This window comes from Pinus tabuliformis, chromosome X, assembly GCF_031772625.1.
Source record: "Pinus tabuliformis cultivar Carrire ecotype Pingquan chromosome X, CPIR1, whole genome shotgun sequence".
NCBI classification, from domain to species: Eukaryota; Viridiplantae; Streptophyta; class Pinopsida; order Pinales; family Pinaceae; genus Pinus; species Pinus tabuliformis.
Window position 1 is genome coordinate 838737442 of NC_142308.1, and position 22034 is coordinate 838759475.

The window sequence follows — 22034 nt, forward strand, 5'->3', positions numbered from 1 at the left end:
AAGGGTTTCCCCACATTGGGGTCTATCCCTGACTAGTGCCACATCTTGTGTCGTCTTGTCTTGGCTTGTCTTCTGCGATTTATGTTTATGTTCTATCTGAAGTTTACTTTAATGTTGATGTGATTGCTAATCTGGAAAAGACACTGAGCTCACTGTGAAAATTAAAATAAATTGCTCTAAGCATAGAACATACCTAAAATTAACGATTAGCCCCTAAAAATTTTCCTTGGGGGTGGGGAAACATCCCTTCAGACAGAGAGATGTCGAGACACATCTCTAGGGCCAAGGACGTGTCACCTTGAAACACAAGGTTTAGGTCAGCATGTTAATAGTATTAAGAATTACACACAAAAGAGTGAAGTCTTATCCCTTTAAAGAGATAGCAATCGTGTTCATTAATTGATACAGGGATTTTGGAAGGTGATCCCTAGTTACCACTCTTGTTGAGGGCTCTAATGAACAAAAATGATGACTACAACTATTCAAATACATAGCCATCTACATATTTTTAAAGGCATAAAAGGGTTTTCAATGTTTCTGTTTACTTATATAAATCCACATTGTTTCTTCGATTGCAAGCTTTGGAACTCACACTTTTAGATGCAGCTCAGCTAGAATCAAGCCAAATTTTTCTCGAAACATTTTTATGCATGAACTACAGAACTGAACATCTGGGATAGCCAAAACACAATTTTTTCCATCCTTGTTATCACTTCCCAAACTCCAATTCTATGTCCGAGATAAATAGAGTGTTCTTCTGAATATCTAGCATGACAGAACTTTAGATGTTTATGTGAACGCTATCATTTTTGTCTGCAGCAAAAATCTAAATCAATGCCTCCACTAAGTTATTTTCTAATATAAAGTACAAATATTTTGTACACCAACACACTGGACTGGCAAAACTTGAAACAATCCGAGATAAATTAACCCTCGGTACCATTTTTGTGTCATTTGTTGGCAGAGGGATGGCGCACAATTAAGTCCCAATGATGCTTCTTCATCTTTGAGTTCAGAACAAGTATCAACCAAGTGGATTTCGATTTTCATCAACTTCAACAACAAGAGTATGTTCAGGCTTTGAACCCCTTGGTCCATCAGAGTACAGAACAGGCAGATATGCTTTATATGCTGGCATATATCTTGAGACAAAATCGGCAACCTATACAAGGAAACATTGTTATGACTATATATAAACGTACAAAAACATCTATGTCTGAGTTCAAAGTAAACAGTAATTTTCAAGAAGTTGTGGAAAGACCTCTTCATCCGACATTCCAGGCTTGCCATCTTCCCTCATTGCAATCTCAGCCTGCCCAACAGACAGCATATTTCATATCAAGCTATTGAACAAATCAGGCATGCAAACTTTACATGATTATCAAAATCTGTGCAAAAAGCATCAAGATATTACCTGCAAACGCCACTCATATACCCACTGTGTATCATCAACTTTGATGATTATCCACGAACCAATAAACATTTCCCATGCATCGTAATAAGATTCGAGATTTCTGTTTACAGCTTCCAACTAAACAAAAAAATTTAGTGACTATGACATCCATAAGCAAAAGCTCAATGAAAAGTGAATGTACTTTCACCCAAACAAAGAAAATTTACATTTTCTACAATTTCTCATGCTGAGCCCATTACAGATAACAAGTTTCAATCAACAACAGTAGAGTTCAAATTCAACGTAGTTAAGCATGCATCCACACTCTACAGAGGCAGGTTGTTATGGGAATAACGGAATTCCTGCCCTATGGGTCAGGAAGCCCCTCCCTTTCATTGTAAATATAGATCCAGATACAGGTGGGAATACCGTTAGTGCATCCCTACAGCCACACCGCGTGTGGGGATTAGGTACACTCAAAATTCATCTCTATGCCCTTATCACCTCCCTACAATCAAACAACTCTACGAGTGCGTATGTCCATTTCTGCACTGCTACAATAAACTATCTTTTATGGGCAAAGTTTAAAGAATCAATGGACATTTTTATAGCAGTTTATAGCTTTAAAGGCATTTTCCACCCCAACAGCATTTTGTTTTCGATAGCCTGAAGACTGCTAGCTCACCGTATTAGGCCCATGTGTTAAATTTTATATAGCCTGGCATATAATGTAACATCTTTTTATATTAATGAAAGTTTTTTTTTCAATTAAAAAATTCAGAAGGTATCCAGAACCATCAAAGCCAGGAGAAATTACTAAGCATTCACAAGGCAATTCGATCTTAATGTATGTTGAAGGATTAGGCTCTATGGGAAACATATGTGAAATTTCTAGCCATGAGCTGGGAAGTTAATTAGTTAGGTCCTTTTTAGGGTAAGAACTTGAAACTAATGGGTGCTTCTAAGTTAGCAATATTAACATTAAACAAGGAGGCAAAACCCAATAACTTGATTTTCCCTGACATACTTTAGTATCCTCTATGATTTTGACAACGTAAATAAATTTTAAATGGCAGAGCATAATTCTGCAGCTGATTTCTCGATCCATCGAAGGCTTAAAGCCTTCATTGGTTTAAAGTTGATTTGATTTGGCACATGAAAAGCCTAGAAGGTTATAAATTCTGATCTACTTGAGCTGGAATTACAGCCATCAATTTCTAAGATCTATTTTGAACGATTACTGTAGTTACTGCATGCAAAACATGAATAAGAGTTTATGAACAAAACCTTGTAGTGATTACAGAGATTGTCAACAAAATATAGATTAGCAATGGATGGAGCTCACTAGTTTAATGGACTTTGTAGTTTTCCTTAACCCTTAGACTTGTAACACAAGTCAGCTATACAGAGATTATAAACGCAGAAAACTGGATACAAGAGATAATTAAGATGAAATACGCAAAATATACCCTTGTATTAATGATTGTTAGAATAAGGAATGCAATGTTTACTTGCCTCTTAACGGGGGGGATTTCATGTCCAAATATAACAATACTTGAAAAAACATTCCATAGCCTCAAGCTCTTTAAACAGGCAAAACTCTAACTACCTGTGGTCCCATCATTAATAAGGACCTACTACCAAGTGAACCTTATTTGATAAAGAGGACCCTTTTACAATAATTAACTATCCAGTATCTACTGGACATTATTCAAAGAAGATTGCTGCATACGTTACTTGACAAGCTACTAAGAGCCCTAAAGTAGGGATGTTAGGTTAAAGACCCTAACATGCCCTCCCCCTTCAAAAGCAACATTGCTGTCAAGGCTAGAGGTGGAGAAATTGTTGCAAAATTGTTGTCAGTTCCCAAGTGGTATCTTCCAGTTGCATATCCTTCCACTAGATCGCTACTTAGATTGTGCATTGGATCAATACGCTCTCTCTAGTAGCCAATATTGCTTCAAGCCAAAGCCAAATGGACCTTTATTCATCAAGCTTTGGCAGGCTAGTTTGTACCCTACAATTCAATCCCACGACCTTCTTCAAACAACGACACATGAAAGACTAGATGAATCTTTGAGAAGGCTTGATCACCCAATTCGTAGGTGTTAAAATTAGCAACTAGGGCCAAATTCCACTTTGGACAGCTCATTTGATGGAGATGATGATTGCATTGAATTCCTCTTTTTGAGAGGACCAAAATTTATCTAAAGATCATCTAATTTGGACGAGCAGAAATGTGTTTTAGAATTTATGCCCACATGTAAATTGTCAACGTTGGCCACATCATCATGTAGGCTCATGAAGCCCAAGAGACATGTCACTTCACCCTCAATGACTTGTATAAATACAAGTGACCTCTCACCTCATTTGGCATCATCATCACTCACACATTCTTCTCTCCTTCTCTCATTGGTTCGTACAGCTATTGGCCATTCTCTTTCTCTCACAAGTGTGACAAGGAGGAAGAATTTCAGACAGAAGTACAAGGCCAAAAATTTCAGGGTTGACGGAAGTTTGACCAGCATTGACCAAGCACTGTTTGACCAAGTATGACTATGATTTTGGAGGGCTTGACTCTGTTTTACCATGCCGCATTGATTGGCACAGAAGCCAAGATTTCCTAGGCTGCTTGACCAGTGTTAACCAAAGGGTTGACTTCAGGTTGACCAAGTTTGACCACAGATTTTGACTGTTTTGGGCTGACTTTGACCACCGCTGGAGGTTGAGTTTGATTGCCTTTGACCAAGCTTCAAAGGGGGAGTTTTGCTGCTATGTTGACCATCTTTGACTTTATGGTTAGGGCTGAATTTCACTGCAATTGATTGCAGATTTGACAGGGTTGTTTTGACTTTGATTTGGCAAGTCAACTTTGACTTTTTGTACTCTCTCTCTCTCTCTTTGTTGAACATTTGATATAATAATAAGAAGAATTGATCAAAGGGTTTTCCCACATTGGGGTTTTTTCCATGGTATCCATCAAATTTGGTGTCCTCTTGTCTTGGCTTGCCTTCTACATTTTATTTTATGTTCTATCTACAGTTACTATTAATGTGATTTATGGTTAATGTGATTGCTATTGGAAAAATATATTGGAAATTGTCATTGGGCTACTAAAGGAACATTGAAGTAATTGTGCTAAGCATAGAACATACCATTGCTAACTAAAATTAACATGGTATTAGAGCACGGGTGAAGACAAAGCCCAAGGAAGAGAAAGAAAAGAAATCACTAAGGGAGATCTGTTAGGCAAGATTATTGGACTAGACTCAATGGCTACTACATCTTACTTCAAATATGAGGATAAGCTCAAGGGCAAATCTGACTATCATGCATGGAAGATGACTTTGGATTTGACTTTGGAAGAGCATGATGCCATGGACTATGTGTAGGGAATAGTGGTGGAGCCTCCTTCAAATGCACCTACTACTGCAAAGACGAAGTACAAGAAAGGTGAGGTCAAAGCTAAAAGAATTATCATAGACTCCATTCAAAAGCATTTGGTTGCTTATATTTCTGATTTGGGAACATCCAAGGAAATGTATGATAAGCTGGTTGGGAAGTTCAAAGTAAACAATGCAAATCAAATCCTCTTTCTCAAGAACAAGTTGAAGGACATTAAGATGGATAAAGGGAAGTCTATCCAATCCTACTTTATGAGAATAACACAAATCAAAAAAGACCTACTATCTATTAGAGAAGTTATTGCTGACAGGGAGCTCACTCTCATTTCACTTGGAGGTATTTCAAGAGCATGGGATGTGTTTAACACCACCATTCTCAACAATGATAGGATTCCTAGTTTCAATGAATTATTGGCTAGATGCACTCAAGAAGAGACGAGGATGATGGATAGAGACAAGCCTTCAAATGGAAATGGAACTACTACTTTCTCTGCTCACGCTAAGAGGAAAAATAATGTTGGTCCAAGGAGACAGGGTAAAGGATTCAAAGAAGGAAGAAAAGGAAGGTGTTACAATTGTAACAAGTTCGGCCACTATGCTAGAGATTGTCCTCACAAGAAGGATTCTCCAAGGGATGACGACGACAACAACAACAATTTCAAAGGCAATGGCAATTGAAGGAACAAGAGGTTCAACAATAAAGAAAAGAGGAATGCTCCTGTTGCTCGATATGGAAATGGTCGACCTCCCAAAAGGAAGAGAAATTCCAGGTATGAGGAAAGTAATGTTGTAGAAAAACAAAATGATTTTTATCTTATTTCCGCTCTATCTACTGCCTCTCCTCTGGATACCTTTGATCATTGGTTGACTGATAGTGGAGCCTTAAGGCACTTCACTGAGTACAAGGAAGCCCTCTCAAATTTGGTTGAAAAGAAGACTAATTTGAAAATCATACTTGGAGACAATGCCACCTACCCCGTGAAAGGGATAGGTATTGTCACTCTTCACTTGAATGAAGGTCAAACCATTCATCTACCAAAAGTATTGTATGTGCCCGATTTGAACAAGAAGATGGTGTCTATTTCTACGATGGAAGATAAAGGTTTCAAGGTAGCATTCATTAATGGAAAGGTACATATTTGTAAAAATAACCCTAAAAACACATTCACACTTGGATTTAGGGTTGATTGTCTCTAACAAGTTGGAGGAAGTCCTTTGGGAGCCTTGTCTTCCGATACTTCTCTTCAATCTGAGTTATGGCCAAGAGATTTTCTCACCTTCATTACAAAGCCTTACCTGGGGTAAGGAACATGGTCATAGGTATGCCTGATCCAGGTGGATCTCCAGACACCAGTGGCATGTAAAAGGCTCAAAATTCAAAGTGGCGGAAAAACAATTAACTTGACATCAGATCGAAGTGCTCGTCACCCTGATTCCAATGGTGCAAACGGCACTCCAATCCGAGTCTGGATGAGGAAGATAGAGGTAGTCAAAGTTGGGTTGACTTTTGGTCACTGGGCAGGATTAATGAAGACACAATTTGGACTTTTTCCAGTGGACAGAATCCGGCCAACTCCGGCCAGATTCTGGGCGAAATTGTCGCCTGGTTAAAACGACTCCTTCGGTCAAAATCTGAATTTTCAAAAATGGCCAGGTTGTTTTTATTTAACAAAAAAATATTAAAAAAAAGGGTGGTGGGCCACCAACCCCGCCACCCCAATCTTATCCACATATATATTAGTGGAGGGGCGGGCCACTACCCCCGGCCCCTCCCACAGAACTATTGAAATGGCGCGAGAAAGGTGGGCCGGCCCTTGGGGCACAGACCCAACCTACACCTCTGCCTATTAAATCGGGATATGGCACTTGGAGCAGGGGGCAGGTGAGGTGGGCGGGCCCAGCCCAACCTCCCTTCCCATTAAGAAATTTTTGTTATGTAAAAAAGGGGGAGGCAAGGTTTGACCGCCCGACCTCCTCCGTAATAAGCGGATCTTCAACCAACTCGCCTAACGAAGTCCTTGTGATGTCCGCCGCCAAATTTTTATTTAAACGCAGTTTATTAGTGCGCCCAAGAGAGAGGGAGCGCATGTAATTCGAGGCAGATTTTTGCAGGTGAGCCAGATTTTCACTTTGTCAGATTTTGACAAATTTTATATGGTTTCGGCGTTTCTCGACGCCACGAATGCAATGGTGCTGTCTATTTCTCCATTAGAGTTCTGCATTTTTCGGCCATTTTTCAGTATGGACGTATAAAACTCCCTTTTTGTAACTGATGCTTGTACTCTTATTTCTCATGCCACTTAATGAATGAAGGCCTCCCCATTGATCGAGCAGGGCCCGGAGACGTAGTCCAAGTCGGACAAACTCCATTATCAAGTTTCTTGTCTTCTTTCATGCTTTATGTGTTTCTCCTCTTCTCTTATGTGCACATTAAACTTCTATGTTAAGCTACAACTTATGCATGTAATTCTTTAATACATCTATAAGCAAAATATCTTGGATCAAGTGGTATCAGAGCAAGTCTTTTTAGATGTGAATTGCATGTTTGTATGCTAACAAAAAACAGCCTCTGAAGAGGCAAAGGGAAACTAAAGTCTTTTGATCCCGAAGCGGGGCATGCACATCAAAGGAAAAACATGGCAGATGAAGAGGCTCGTTATGAAGAGGAGCTCAATTTCCGCAAAACCTTCTATACAATGGCATAAAATGTTGGTCAATTGCTTTCAAGGCTGGAGAAAGCAGAAGGGAAAAAGGCAGAAGAACAAGGTTCAGTGCATGGAAATGGTGAAGAAGAACCCCCTCCTTCTCCTTCCACAAGTGAAAGTTCTTCTTCCTCTCATCACCATCATCATAGAAATTCAAGGGATGCATCTAAGAAACCTTTCTTTAAATTAGATGTCAAATTTGATCTTCCCATGTTTAATGGTGAAAGTAATGCAGAAAAGCTTAACAACTGGATTAGGCAGATTGAAATCTACTGCAGGATTCAGCAAATCGAAGAGGACGAGGCAAAGATTCAGCTGGCCTCTCTTCGGCTGAGTAACACCACTCTCGTCTGGTGGGAGAGCAAATTGCGAAGCAGTAAGAGTGTGGGTAATCTTCTTTCCTCATGGCCTAGTTTCATTTCTGCATTAAAGAAACAATTTTATCCCTTGGGTTATAAGAAAAAAGCATTAATGGATTGGCAATACTTAAGGCAAGGCAGAGGTCAGGATGTTCAAAGCTTTACAGAGGAATTTAGAAAACAGGCACTTAATTTGGGCATTGCACTTGACTCACCTGAAGTAGTAACTAAGTATATTGGATCATTACATAGTTACCTTAGACATTCATTATTATTGTTTGAACCAACTACTATTGACTCGGTCACTGTAAAGGCCATCCATCTTGAGAACAGGGGCAAAAATGAAAGAGATGATCATTTCAAAAAACCACCTTTTAAACCTCCAAATGGCAAACCCAAAATGAAAGGAAAAGGAAAGGAGAAGAGGACGGCATCAACCAAGAAAGATGAAGGAGAAAGACCTTATTGCACTCACTGCAAAAGGAAGGTCATGACGATGATCATTGTTGGAAACTGTACCGGAAAAGAGACCAAAGAAGTATGGAGGAAAAGGTACGCAGAAGACAGTGGCAATTGTGCAACAAGACCTTGGATCCAATTCCAGAGATGAAGCATTGGTCACAGCAGCAGGAACAAAAGGTACTCTTACACCTCATGTTAATTCTGAATCACATAAAGGCACTAGTTCAATAGATGAGTCTCTTCCTAATGAACGAAAGAGAATTGAGCTATTTCATATTAGAGTTATCATAAATCATACAAAAGTGGAAACTCTATTTGATACTGGATCCCAAGCAAACTTAATTTCAGAGTCCTTGGTAAAGAAGTTAGGCTTAGAAACCAAACCACATCCAAAACCTTACCCACTTGGATGGATACATGATAAAGCAAAACTGAATGTAACTAAGCAGTGCAAGGTTAAATTTATGATCGCTTCTAAGTTAGTGTATGAGGTAAAACTTGATGTGATACCATTGGATATCTGTGGCATGGTGTAAGGGAGTCCATATGTATATGATAGAAAGGCAATCTTCTTCCGTCATGAAAACAAATACCAAATCACAAAAGATGGTGTGGAATATATTGTAAGGGCTCACCAAACTAAAATCAATGCCAGCCTTGTAAGTGCAGGACAAATGAAGAGGTTGGTGAATTCCAATAAGGGTTGCATGCTTATGGTTGTAAGGGGAAAAGATGCATAATTATCCGATGCTTTCCAGAGTTGTGATCATGTGCATAAAAAGGAATTATGTGAACTAGTTTCTAACTATGATGAGATGTTTCAGGAACCAAGGGGATTACCTCCATAGAGGGAAATCCAACATGATATCCATTTGCAGCATGATGCTCCTTTACCAAATATTGGCATGTACAAGTTGTCAACCATTGAGATGGAGGAGATCAAAAAGCAGGTGCAGGAACTATTGAACCAAGGGGTCATCAGACCAAGCACTTCACCATGCGGCTCTCTGATTGTCTTAGTGCTGAAGAAAGATGGCACATGGAGGATGTGCGTGGATTATCGAGCACTAAACAAAATCATAGTGAAAAATCGTTACCCTCTTCCCTGCATTGATGACTTATTAGATCAGTTAAAGAATGCTATCTATTTCACCAAATTGGATTTGCGTAGTGGTTATCACTAGGTCCGAATTGCAGAGCAGGATGTGTGGAAAACCGCCTTCAAAACCAAACATGGGTTGTTCAAATGGATGGTGATGCCATTTGGACTTTGCAACACTCCAGCCACTTTCATGAGGGTCATGAATGATCTCTTTAGGCCTTTCATTGATGAATTTGTTCTTGTATATCTAGATGATATTCTTATCTTTAGTAAAAGTTGGAATGAACATGTATGCCATGTGAAGAAAGTGCTTGATGTATTGAAAAAAGAAAAACTATATGTAAAATTCTTGAAGTGTGAGTTTGGGAAAACCTCTTTGGTTTACCTAGGTCATATTGTTGGTCATGGTCGGTTAAAAATTGATCCTTCTAAAGTTGAAGCAATTGTAAATTGGCCTAAGCCCACTAGTGCAACTAAGGTTCGCAGCTTTTTGGGTGTAGTACAGTATTGGAGGAGATTTATTGCCAATTTCTCTATTATTGCAGGAGCTTTACACGCATTGACAAGTGTAAAGAAAGTCTTTCAATGGGGAGGAAAGCAACAAAAGTCCTTCGAAACATTGAAAGAAAAGATCAACATCGCACCGGTCTTGGCCTTACCAGATCTCCAACAGCCATTCAAGATCGAGACAGATGCCAGCGGATATGCCATGGGAGTTGTACTGATGCAGCAAAGGAAGCCGATATGTTACCATTCCAAGAAATTCTCTCAGGCTGTGATAAACTATCCCACTTATGACAAGGAGTTATATGCCTTGGTCCAGAGTGTGAAAAAGTGGAAACACTACCTAATCGGCAAGGAGACCATCATCCATACGGATCATCAGCCCTTGCAGTATCTTCAATCACAAACCAAGTTGCAACAATCTCGTCATTTCAGGTGGATGGGTTTTCTTCAGTAGTTTCATCTAGTAATAAAGTATAAGAAGGGCACTAGCAACAAAGTGGCTGATATGCTATCTCGCCCTCCTATTTCTACTTCTGTTATTTTGCATAATGCTTTGTTATCTTTTGAAAGTTATGTTGAACAATATGCTAACAATGATGACTTTAAGGAGATTTATGCAAAACTAACCCATGGTTCATAGGTGGACAACTATCACTTGCAGGGGAAACTGTTGTATCACCTTGGAAAATTGTGCATACCCATAGGAGAAAGGGTACATGTAATCCGGGAGGCCCACACCTCCCTTGTGTCTGGTCATTTTGGTGTTGAAAAAACTTTGTGTCATGTACAAAGATTTTGTTTTTGGCCTCATATGAAGAACATTGTAACTCGCTATGTAAAGGGATGTGTGATGTGTTCTGTTTCAAAGCCCTCTAATAGAAAACTCGGGCTCTACACACCACTCCCTATTTGAGTCGTCCATGGGAAAGTGTGTCAATGGATTTTGTAGGAGGTTTGCCTTTGTCTAGAAAAAGTCACGACTATTTGTATGTCGTCGTTGACCGTTTTAGTAAGATGTGTATTTTAATGCCTTGTAAAAAGCAGATCACTGTAGAGCAGACTGCTTATCTTTTCTTTCAGCATGTTTGGGTCCATTTTGGGTTGCCCACATCAATTGTGTCAGATCGGGACTCTCGCTTTCTCGGAGAGTTTTGGACCAGCTTGTGGAAGATGATGGACACCAAGTTGAAAAGAAGCACGACATTTCATCCACAGACTGACGGATAGACAGAGGTTGTCAACCGCACTGTGGTACACTTTTTGCGAGGCTATTGTGGGAAACATCCTAAGTTGTGGGATGAGCATCTTCCATATGTGCAGCATTCCTACAACCGAGCAGTGCACTCATCTACGCATCGTTCACCATTTGAGACATGTTTTGGCTACCTGCCAAAAGACCCTTTTGATATGGTCTTTGGAAGGGAAGATGACTCCAGTGGGCGCAATGACAAGGACAAAGCGTAGCGGTTCATTAAATGGATCCAGTTGATTCACCAAACAGTACAGGAGAAGTTGGAGAAAAGTCAAGCCCGGTACAAGGCTCGACATGACAAACACCAAGTCGACCATCAATTTCAAGTGGGCGACAAAGTGTGGTTCCATATCAACAAGGACAGGATGAAGGGAGAAGGGAAGAAGTTGCGACCAATCCGGTATGGTCCATTCACCATCTTAGAGAAGATTGGAAACAATGCCTTCCGTCTCGATTTGTCGATATATATGCAAATGTACTCCATAGTGAATGTGGAAAACTTAAAGTTGTATGAGCCACCATTGATTATGGACACCGAAGAGGTGGGCACAGTTCCTACAGTTGATGACTTTGCACCAGAGTATCTCGATGAGTTACCTAAGGACATCATCCTTGACAGAAGGACCAGGACTTCACGACGGGGAGATGTGGAATACCTTTGAGTTGGTTTCAAGGGGATGCACCCTAGCAAGGCAAAATGGCTGGAAAAAGAAAGAGTGAGGGAACAATTCCCTCACTTGCCAATTGACTGATAAAGCTTTTGGCAGTCCAAAAGCTCCTCAATGGGGAGGATTGATCCAGGTGGATCTCCAAACACCAGTGGCATGGAAAAGGCTCAAAATTCAAAGTGGCGGAAAGACGATTAACTTGACATCAGATCGAAGTGCTCGTCACCCTGATTCCAACGGTGTGAACAACACTCCAATCCAAGTTCGAATGAGGAAGATAGAGGTAGTCAAAGTTGGGTTGACTTTTTCTAACTGGGCAAGATTAATGAAGACACAATTTGGACTTTTTCCGGCAGAAGGAATCCGGCCAACTTCGGCGAGATTCCGAGTGAAATTGTCGCCTAGTTAAAACGACTCCTTTGGTCAAAATCCGAATTTTCAAAAATGGCCAGGTTGTTTCTCTTTAGCAAAAAAAATACTAAAAAAAAAGGGTGGCGGGGTTATCCACATATATATTAGTGGAGGGGCGGGCCACTACCCCTGGCCCCTCCCACGAAACTATTGAAACAGCGTGGGAAAGGTGGGCCGACCCTTGGGGCGTGGACCCAACCTACACCTCCGCCTATTAAATCGGGATACGGCACTTGGAGCAAGGGACAGGTGAGGTGGGCGGGCCGCCCAAGCTGGGCCCAGCCCGACCTCCCTTCCCATTAAGAAATTTTTGTTATGTAAAAAAGGAGGAGGCGAGTTTTGACTGCCCGACCTCCTCCGTAATAACTGGATCTTCAACCAAATCGCCTAACGAAGTTCTTGTGATGTCCACTGCCAACTTTTTATTTAAACGCAGTTTATCAGTGCGCCCAAGAGAGAGGGAGCGCACGTAGTTCGAGTTAGATTTTGCAGGTGGGCCAGATTTTCACTTTGCCATATTTTGACAAATTTTATATGGTTTCAGCATTTCTCGACGCCACGAACGCAATGGCGCTGTCTGTTTCTCCATCAAAGTTCTGCATTTTTCAGCCATTTTTTAGTATGGAGGTATAAAAATCCTTTTTGTAATTGATGCTTGTACTCTTCTTTCTCATGCCACTTAATGAATGAAGGCCTCCCCATTGATCGAGCAGGGCCCAGAGACGTAGTCCAAGTCGGACGAACTCCGTTATCAAGTTTCTTGTCTTCTTTCATGCTTTATGTGTTTCTCCTCTTCTCTTATGTGCACATTAAATTTCTATGTTAAGCAACAATTTATGCATGTAATTCTTTAATACATCTATAAGCAAAAGATCTTGGATCAATGCCCGAGTTCCGTATAAATCATGAAAGAGTTTGTCAGGGTTGTGCAGCTTGGAAACTTACAAGGGGTACCATTCCCTTCTAGTGAAGCCAAACTATTGATATTCTTCAATTGGTCCATTCTAACCTATCTGGTATGTTGCACGTAATATCATTGGGAGGATACTTATACTATGCAATCTTTGTGGATGACTTTTCACGCAAAACATGGATCTATTTCTTGAAGAATAAGGATGAAGTGTTCAAATGGTTTCGTTCTTTCAAAGCCTTGGTGGAAAATCAAACAGGAAAGAAGATCAAAATATTGAGGACCGACAATGGAACCGAAAATGAATCAAATGAATTCAATAAATTTTGCGAAGGCTGGCATTAAGAGGGAGACAACCATTCCATACACTCCTGACCAAAATGAACTTGCTGAAAGGAAGAATTGAACAATCATGGAAGCCACCTGTGCCATGCTCCATGATCAAGGTCTACCGAAGTTCTTATGGGGAGAAGTTGCCAACACTGTCGTATATGTTCAAAATAGGAGCCTGCATCATGCATTGGATTCTACGACACCCCAAGAAGTTTTCACTTGTAAGAAACCTGATGTTTCTCATTCTCAAATATTTGGTTGTCCCGTGTATTTTCATGTGCCTAAAGAGAAAAGAAACAAGTTATTAGCATCTAGGAAGAAAGTTACATTTGTTGGCTACAGTGAAAAATTCAAAGGCATATAGAATCTATGTGCCTGGTCAAAGAGATGTGGAAGTAAGCCATGATGTCACCTTCGATGAAGATACTGCCCTTGGGAAAGCCAAAGATCTCCCCATCCCAAGGAAAGACAATGATGATGCTACGAAAAAAAAGGATGAACCTCTGACAGATGAGCCTATGCCCGATGTTGAAGGCTCGATGGATCCCATTGATCCACCTTCTGGTGATCCCTCTACCTCAAGGAAAAGACCTTTGTGGCTCAAAGTTACTCTCGAAGATGCCGAAAGACATATTGCTCCAAGAGGGACATTTTGCGAAAGCAAGAAGCCAAACAAGTATCAAGGGTAATTAGCTGCTATGAGTACTATTGTTCAAACTGAGCCATGTACCTTCGAAGAAACCGTAAAGCACCAAGTCTGGAAGGATGCAAGAATGAGGAATATGAATCTATCATGAAGAACGATGTCTGGGAAGTGGTGCCTAGACCCAAGGACAAGTCCATAGTCACCTCAAAATGGCTTTACAAAACCAAACATGGAGTTGATGGGAGTGCTGAAAAATATAAGGCCAAGTTCATTGCTCGAGGCTTCTCTCAAAAAGGAGGAGTGGACTATGATGAGATATTTGCACCAGTTGCCCGATATACCACTATCCGATCTATTATTGCTCTTGTTGCCATTCAAGGATGGAGCCTACATAAAATGGACATTGCATAGCTCGCTTAAGGAGGAAGTATACTTGGAACAACCTCAAGGGTTCGGAATACAAGATCGAAGGAAACACATATGCAGATTGAAGAAAGGCCTCTTTGCGTTGAAGCAAGCCCCTATGGCTTGGTATGAGAGGATTGATAGCTATCTTATGAAGCTCGGATTTGCAAGGAGCGATGTTGATCCTAACCAATACTTCAAGGTTGAAAAGGACATGCCACTTATTTTGGTCCTTTACGTAGATGATCTCTTTCTGACAGATGCAAACCCTCTCATTTATCAACGCAAGAGGGAATTGACTTCCGAGTTCAAGATGAAGGACCTAGGACTGATGCACTACTTCCTAGGCCTGGAGGCCTGGCAAAATCCATGTAAGATTTTCCTTTCTCAATGAAAATACATTGTGAAGTTGCTTGAGAGATGTGGGATGGTGGATTGTGAGTCTTTGTCTACTCCAATGGAACTCAACTTCAAGAAGCTATGTGGACGTGTTGTTGGGCCCAAATTGGCAAACCCTTCTGAATTTAGACAACTTGTGGGGACCCTGATGTTCTTGGTAAACTCTCGTTCGAACATATGCTTCGTTGTGAATACGTTGAGTCAATTTATTGTCAAGCCTCATCACATTCATTGGATTGCTGCTAATAAGATCTTGAGATATCTCAGTGGCACAATCAACTATGCACTGAGATACACTGCCGGGAATTTGAGGCTACATGGATATATTGATGCTGATTGGGCTGGCAGTGTGGTGGATCAAAAAAGCACATCTGGATGTTTCTTCTCATTGGGGTTTGTTTCAATTTCATGGATGAGCAAGAAGCAGAAATCGATTGCTCTAAGCACCGTCGAGGCCGAATACATTGCAGCTAGTATGGCTTGTTGTGACGCTGTTTGGTTAAGGAAGCTCTTTAGAGAGCTATTTGAGCATGTGTTGGATACCACTGTGATCTTCTGCGACAACTAGAGTGGGATTCTCCTTTCAGAGAATCATGTGTTCCACGACCACTCCAAGCACATTGAGGTTAATAAGAAGAGAAGAAGGTTAATAAGAACATAAGAATATCACAAGTAATTATCAACATAAAAGAAAATATTTCTGCCTTTCTGATTTTCCAACATGGTATCAGAGCTAAGGTCAGAGTTGCGAGGGAGTGTCCCCCCCCCCCGAACCCGCTCCCGAATCGCGCTCCCGAAAAAAAAAATCCGCTCCCTGCCATTTTCGGGATCGTTGTAGGGAGCGATCGCTCCGTCACTCCCGAAGCGAAATTTTAAGCCCGGGAGCGATCGGGGAGCGATCGCTCCCGAACATTAAAAAATCGCTCCGGGAGCGTTTCGGGCGGCACCGGGAGCGATCCGGCGGAAAAAAATTCCGCGGACCCGAAAAAAATTAAATTTAAAAAAAAAATGTTTTAAAAGCCCAATGGGCCTAAAAAAAATTCATTATCACTTCATTGAGTTGAGTTTCTTGGAGAGCAAGAGCAAAGGAGCAAGGAGAAGCGAGGAGCAAGCGCCGAGGAGCGAGGAGCAAGCCTGCAAAGAGGTAAGTAACTTAGTAATTTAGTTAGTTTAGTTAGTTTAATTTAGTTAGGTAGTAATTTAGTTAATTTAATTTAGTTTATTTAGTTTTAAAATCATGAATTTAAATTAAATTAATAAATCAAATTAATTAATCCCAATAAATTAAATTAATTTGCAGATTCAAAACCCTACAAACATCAAACACCATGGACCTGGCTATATTTCTTGGCATTTTCCTCTTCTTGGTCCCTTTTATGGTTATTATGGTGCTGGAGAGTAGGAAACGGAGGGGCCAAACTGAAGAGGGGGATGAAGAAGCTGGAGAAAGTCAAATTGATGAAAACCCCGGTGAGGAGGCACTGGAGGAGGGTGAACATGACCCTCAAAAAACTAAACAAGACCAAACCCCATTGTGGAAATATGTTAACAGGGCTGAAACAGGGAGGGGGTGGAACCACTAAATTTCATTGCCCCCATTGCAACAATGATTACACAGGTTCATACACCCGTGCTAGAAGACACCTCTGCAGGAAAAGGCCATGGGATGGAGACAAACAAATAGGAATCAAAACTTGTCCAGCGGTGTCAACAGCGGATAGAGCCAAATACATAAGGGAAGAGGAGGAAGCCCAATACAAATCAAAAAATCAAGAGTTTCTTTGAACCAAGCTCACAATCACAAAGAACTCCTTCAGCATCCTCCCAAGGCAGTGGATATGGAGGCACAGGGTCATCATCTTTAAGGCATAGAACCATATCAGATTTCCTTGATGAGGGGTGTAGGAATGATGTGGATTCAAAGGTTTACAGGTTTCTCTATGCATGTGGGATACCATTCAATGTTCTTCGCTCACCTTATTGGCATGAAATGGTTTCTGCCATAAATGATGCCCCTAAAGGATACAAGAGCCCTGGGTATGACAAGGCAAGAACCGTTGGCCTTGATCATGAAAAAGCAAAAATATCACATTCTTTGAATAGAATGACAAGTTCTTGGACTTACCATGGGGTGTCCATTGTATCTGATGGATGGACAAATGTAAAAGGCAAGCCATTGATAAGTGTTCTTGCTGTGTCTGTTAGTGGTCCCATCTTTCTAACTGCACATGATTACTCAAACAAGTTCAGGACCGCCATCAACATTGCAGAAGCATTACTTGAAACAATTGACCGTATTGGGCCATACAATGTCATCCAAGTCATCACTGATAATGCTCCTAATTGTAAGGCAGCGGGAGCAATTATTGAGGATAAATACCCCAACATATTTTGGTCTGCATGTTTGGTTCACACATTGAACCTTCTGATGCATGATGTTGTCAAAAACAAAAATGCACAATACCAATGGATTGGTGATTTGTACAAGAAAGGCAAACAAATAATAAAATTTATTACAAATCATACCAATACCCATGGCCTTTTCCGCAGTCACTCGAGATTGGAGTTGTTGAAGATTGCAAAGACCAGATTTGGTAGCTATTACCTCACCTTCAAGCGCCTTTTGAAGGTAAGAGAGTCATTGGCTAGCATGGTATCAAGTCCACATTGGCAGGTATTAAAGGAAAGGGCTACAAATGCAGCTGACAGGCGAGGTTTTGAACTGGTGGAGGAGGCCGCTCTTGATGGTCAGTTTTGGACAAGTGTGAGGCAAGTATTGGATTTCACCAAGCCCATTTATCACATGATTCGGTTTGCAGATACAGACAAACCAGTGATTGGCGAGGTGTATGAGCAGATGGATACCATGTTGGGGGAAATAAAAGATATTGTTCATAACAGAGATCCCGACTTGTACAATCTGATTCACGATTGTGTGTGTGAACGATGGAATAGACTTAATCTTCCACTACATTGCTTGGCGTATATCCTTACGCCAAAATACTACTCTACATCTTGGTTGGGCCAACCTGCACCAGGGGGTGGGGTTAGGACCAAACCCCATTTAGATGCAGAGGTAACTAGAGGATATTTGGAAGCATTAGAAAAGTTGGTACCTGACAGGGAGGAATGTGCAGCTGTGCGCCTTGAAATAGGCAGATACTTCAGTGGCACTGGTTTGTATGGTAACTTCCATGCAATGGACGACAGAGATAGATTTGATACTCTCACATGGTGGGAAACATATGGCGGCCAAGGACTTTTGCCAAAATTGGCAAAAAAGGTTCTTTCACAGGTTGTAAATACTTCTCCTGCAAAGAGGTGTTGGAGCACCTACAGCTACATACATAATGTGAAATGAAACAGGCTCAATGAAAACCGAGCAGAAAGCTTGGTTTATGTGCACTACAACTTGAGGTTGTTGAGTCATTACTGTGATCGGGCTTATGAGGATCCCACATATAAAATTTGGACAATCACCCAGAGGATGACAATTTGGAGGATGGCATTGTACATCTTGAAGAACTGGAAGAGGAACTTGTAAGAGATGAAGATGAAGCAGCTGCAGCAGCCATGCCACCTCCACCTCCACCATCCAGTAGCAGTGCTCGAGGTCCGAGTCTTGTTCCTTTGCTGTCGCCACCTCCATCTACACCCTCACATGGAGGTTCTAGTTCTGGTCGTCGATCTGTGCGGGAGACTCCTAGAAGACCACCACGACCTGCTCATACTCTTGGAGACTCTCGTGGCAAGGGCCACATGTAGATTTACAGTTTACTTGTCTTTTTTAGTTTCTATTAGACTTTAGTTTTCATAACTATTGAGTTTTGAGTCCTTGACTCTTGACTCCTGACTCTTTCATATCATAATGATATTTTTTCTAAACAATATATCACTGTGACAATGAAAATTTGAAGTTTGAAGTTGGGCCTTGGCAATTATAACTCATTGGTAATGATTGTGAATTATGAATATGATGCTTTGTGAAAGACTAAAGTTGTTTCATTTCATTTCATTATTCATGTTTCATTTTATAAATTTATAACATTTCATATCATGTTAACAGTTAGAAGTTAGGACTTAGAAATATCTAAGATATTTCTTCTTGTAATGGTTAAACTTAGTTACTTAGCTTACGAGTACAACTTTGGTGATCAATGATGATAAATGTTATTGAATTTTCAATTTTGAAAGCTTGAAGTTGAAACTTTAAGAGTGAATTTGATGAATCATGATTCACGAGACTCAATATGTTGCAGTTGTAATATGTATTTTACTAACTTGTGGACATGGTTGATGACGATTATAATTTCTAGATGATTGATGTGATATGGTTCAATGATCAATCTATGTCTTTTTATGTTTTTTATGTCTAATTCATCATTCTACATGTTTTTGTTGACATATATGTATCAAAAATTAAAAAATATAAAAAATATATATATTTTTAAAAAATCGCTCTCGGATTCGCTCCCAAACCGGGAGCTTCTGAAAATGGTCGCTCCCGCTTCCACTCCCAAGCAACATTGGCTAAGGTGAAGAAGAAGGAAAAAGGCAGCTTGAAGATCTATTGAAAGGAGAATAAGGAGTTTTAAGAAGTTTGAATAAGGGTCATCAAGGAAAAGGATCATATAAGAAGTCAAGCCTACTATCTTCAAGAACAATGTCTAACTCAATGAAGGGAGAAAACAAATTAGAAGGAGCATCCAATTACAGGGCATGGAAAAAGAGGATAGATCTCATCCTCGAGAAGAATAAAGTCTTGAATCTAGTCAAAGGAAAAGTAAAGAAGCCTACAAATGAATCAAGTGATGCAGAAAAGGCAAAGTTCAGAGAAACAAAGATATTGGCCATGACCCTAATGGTGGATGGAATAAAGGACAACCTCATCCCATATATATCCAACATAGATTCCACTCAAGAGACATATGAGGCCTTATCCAAATTATTCTATTTTAAGCCATAACCAAATAGTCCTTAAGTGTGCGAAAAATGGCTTCCTTGATGTCAATTGTTTAATCCGTGTATGAACCCCAATGGTGCCTAGTAGAATAGGAAGCCATTGACAAGTGGCTTTGGCCATAGATAGCTTTATATGGTGTCATTTAAGTAGCTCCATAATAAGCAGTATTGCGACAACATTTTGCAAGGAGTAGCAACTATGCCCAATGGTGCTACTTTTCTAAATCAAACCATCACAAATAGGTCTCTAAGAACTTGTTCACACCTCTATTTGACCATCTGTTTGAGGATGATAAGTAGCACTCATTTTCAATTAGGTGTCCTAAAGTTTAAACAACTCATCCCAAAATTTGTTATTGATACAATGGAAGTGTGCATGCCATGCAACTTTAAAACCGCATCCATGAAGACATAGGTAACCAAGGTGTAAATGGGTGACATAAAGCACAAAAATGAGCATATTTAGAAACGCAGTTAACTACCACCAGAATCACTAATTTGTTACAAGCTTTCAAAAGACACAATGAAATCTATAGAGATATCAATCCAGATATTTGTTGGAATTGTTAGTGGCTATTGTAGAATTTTGTAGCTATGGTTGGTCTTCATAATGTATTGTTTGTACTTGTAATGATGGATCTATAGATTATATTTGTAAAATAAAAATTTATTGGAAGCATGTTCTTCATGCTTGCAAGAAAAGAAAATATTTATTTGTTTTTATATTCAAAAGAAATTTTACAAGGCATGTTCTTCATGACCTTAACAAAGTGGGAAAATTGACAATTTGAAATTTGTATTTGCCTCCACAAGTGACGAAGTCGGCCCTTCAAGAGTCATGTCAACCTTTCCATGAGAAACACCCATTTGCATGGTTGGAAGCCTATCAGTAGCCTATTCGTCCACCTCCAAGAACACACTTTGAATCATCTTATACATCTTTGTTATGAGCAACGAAGAGAAGGAATACAAGGTCGAAATCAGAGGGAAGAGATACTCTACACTTTCCCTCGCTCTTGCAATCATGGAGGCCGAATTCTGTAAGAGGATTTGAGGTATATTTCTCTGTGGCATAGTGTGAAGTTCCTATGGTAAAGTGCAAAGTTCTGAGGCACAAAATTTATGTGGCATCATCCGAATTCTAACGCTGAGACAGAGGACGGATTTATGCCCTCTTGTGTCAGTTTTTGTAGCATTGAACAAGTGTTCTAGTCTCGATTTATGTCTAGGAGACTAAGGAACACGATATCTTCAAAACCCATAAAAGGTTTCGCAAGATAAGCTTGCGAAACACCTTAATTAATTAGCCATCATTTAAATTTTTCCTATCTTAGAAAAATTGGTTAATTAATAGTAATTAATTAAGGAAAGCTGAGAAAGCTTTAGAAAACTCACATAGAATGATTTTGAGATGATCTCAAACATTGATGAGGATCTAATCACGGTTGTTGGTGAGCAAATGAGATATTATAAGAGTAGGACGATGGGATTGAAGATAGACACATCGAATGAGAGGAAGAGCGATTTCTTTGGGCAAATCAAGCTATCCAGTGCAGTGATTTAGCAAGAAGAAGATCTCGAGCCAGAGCAACAGTGTTTGAGGGATCAGCAACAAAGTTCCGATGGATTTCCAGTGTCGTAGAGTCAACAGAAGGGAGGTAGAATTATTTCCTCAGTGAGGTTGCGTAGGGCTTGCGCAGAAGCATCAGAGAGCCAATTCAATTCAGCTGAAGAGGAGGTCGATTCAGTTGCTAGTGGCCAAGATTTTCACCAGAAGGCCAAGTGAGTCATTTTCAGAGGCAGAGACAGGAAGAGAGACAAATTTTAGTGAGTTCCAAAGGCAATGCGAGTGGGGCATGTGCTAGGCTTGCAAAGAGGTTGACGCAGGGGTTTTTGAGTGGCCCAGACAAAGCTAGTTTCAGAGCTGAGCTCAGTCGCTGGGTGAGACAAATTGTCTCAAAGATATTTTGGCTAGATTATTTTGTTGGAGGCTTGCCAATTTCGCATCCAGATTTTTATACTCAGATTTCACTGCTGCACTATGAAACTGGATTTGTTCAAAAGGGCCGACGTGTCGCGAATCCGTCAAATCTGACACGATTCATGCCAAATCGTG

At 40.3% G+C, this 22034-nt stretch overlaps 1 protein-coding gene across 1 annotated transcript in view; it reads right to left on the minus strand.

Moving 5' to 3' along the window:
* Positions 1 to 677: 677 nt before the first annotated feature.
* Positions 678 to 22034, minus strand: part of LOC149142359 (P-loop containing nucleoside triphosphate hydrolases superfamily protein) — a 105968-nt gene continuing 84611 nt past the window's right edge. Inside the window, exons 10-12 of the mRNA XM_089453022.1 lie at positions 1415 to 1531; positions 1262 to 1312; positions 678 to 1162 (exon numbers count right to left, since the gene is read on the minus strand). Coding sequence (XP_089309148.1) covers positions 1025 to 1162; positions 1262 to 1312; positions 1415 to 1531 — 306 coding nt within the window. The 3' untranslated portion in view covers positions 678 to 1024. The remainder of the gene's footprint in view (positions 1163 to 1261; positions 1313 to 1414; positions 1532 to 22034) is intronic.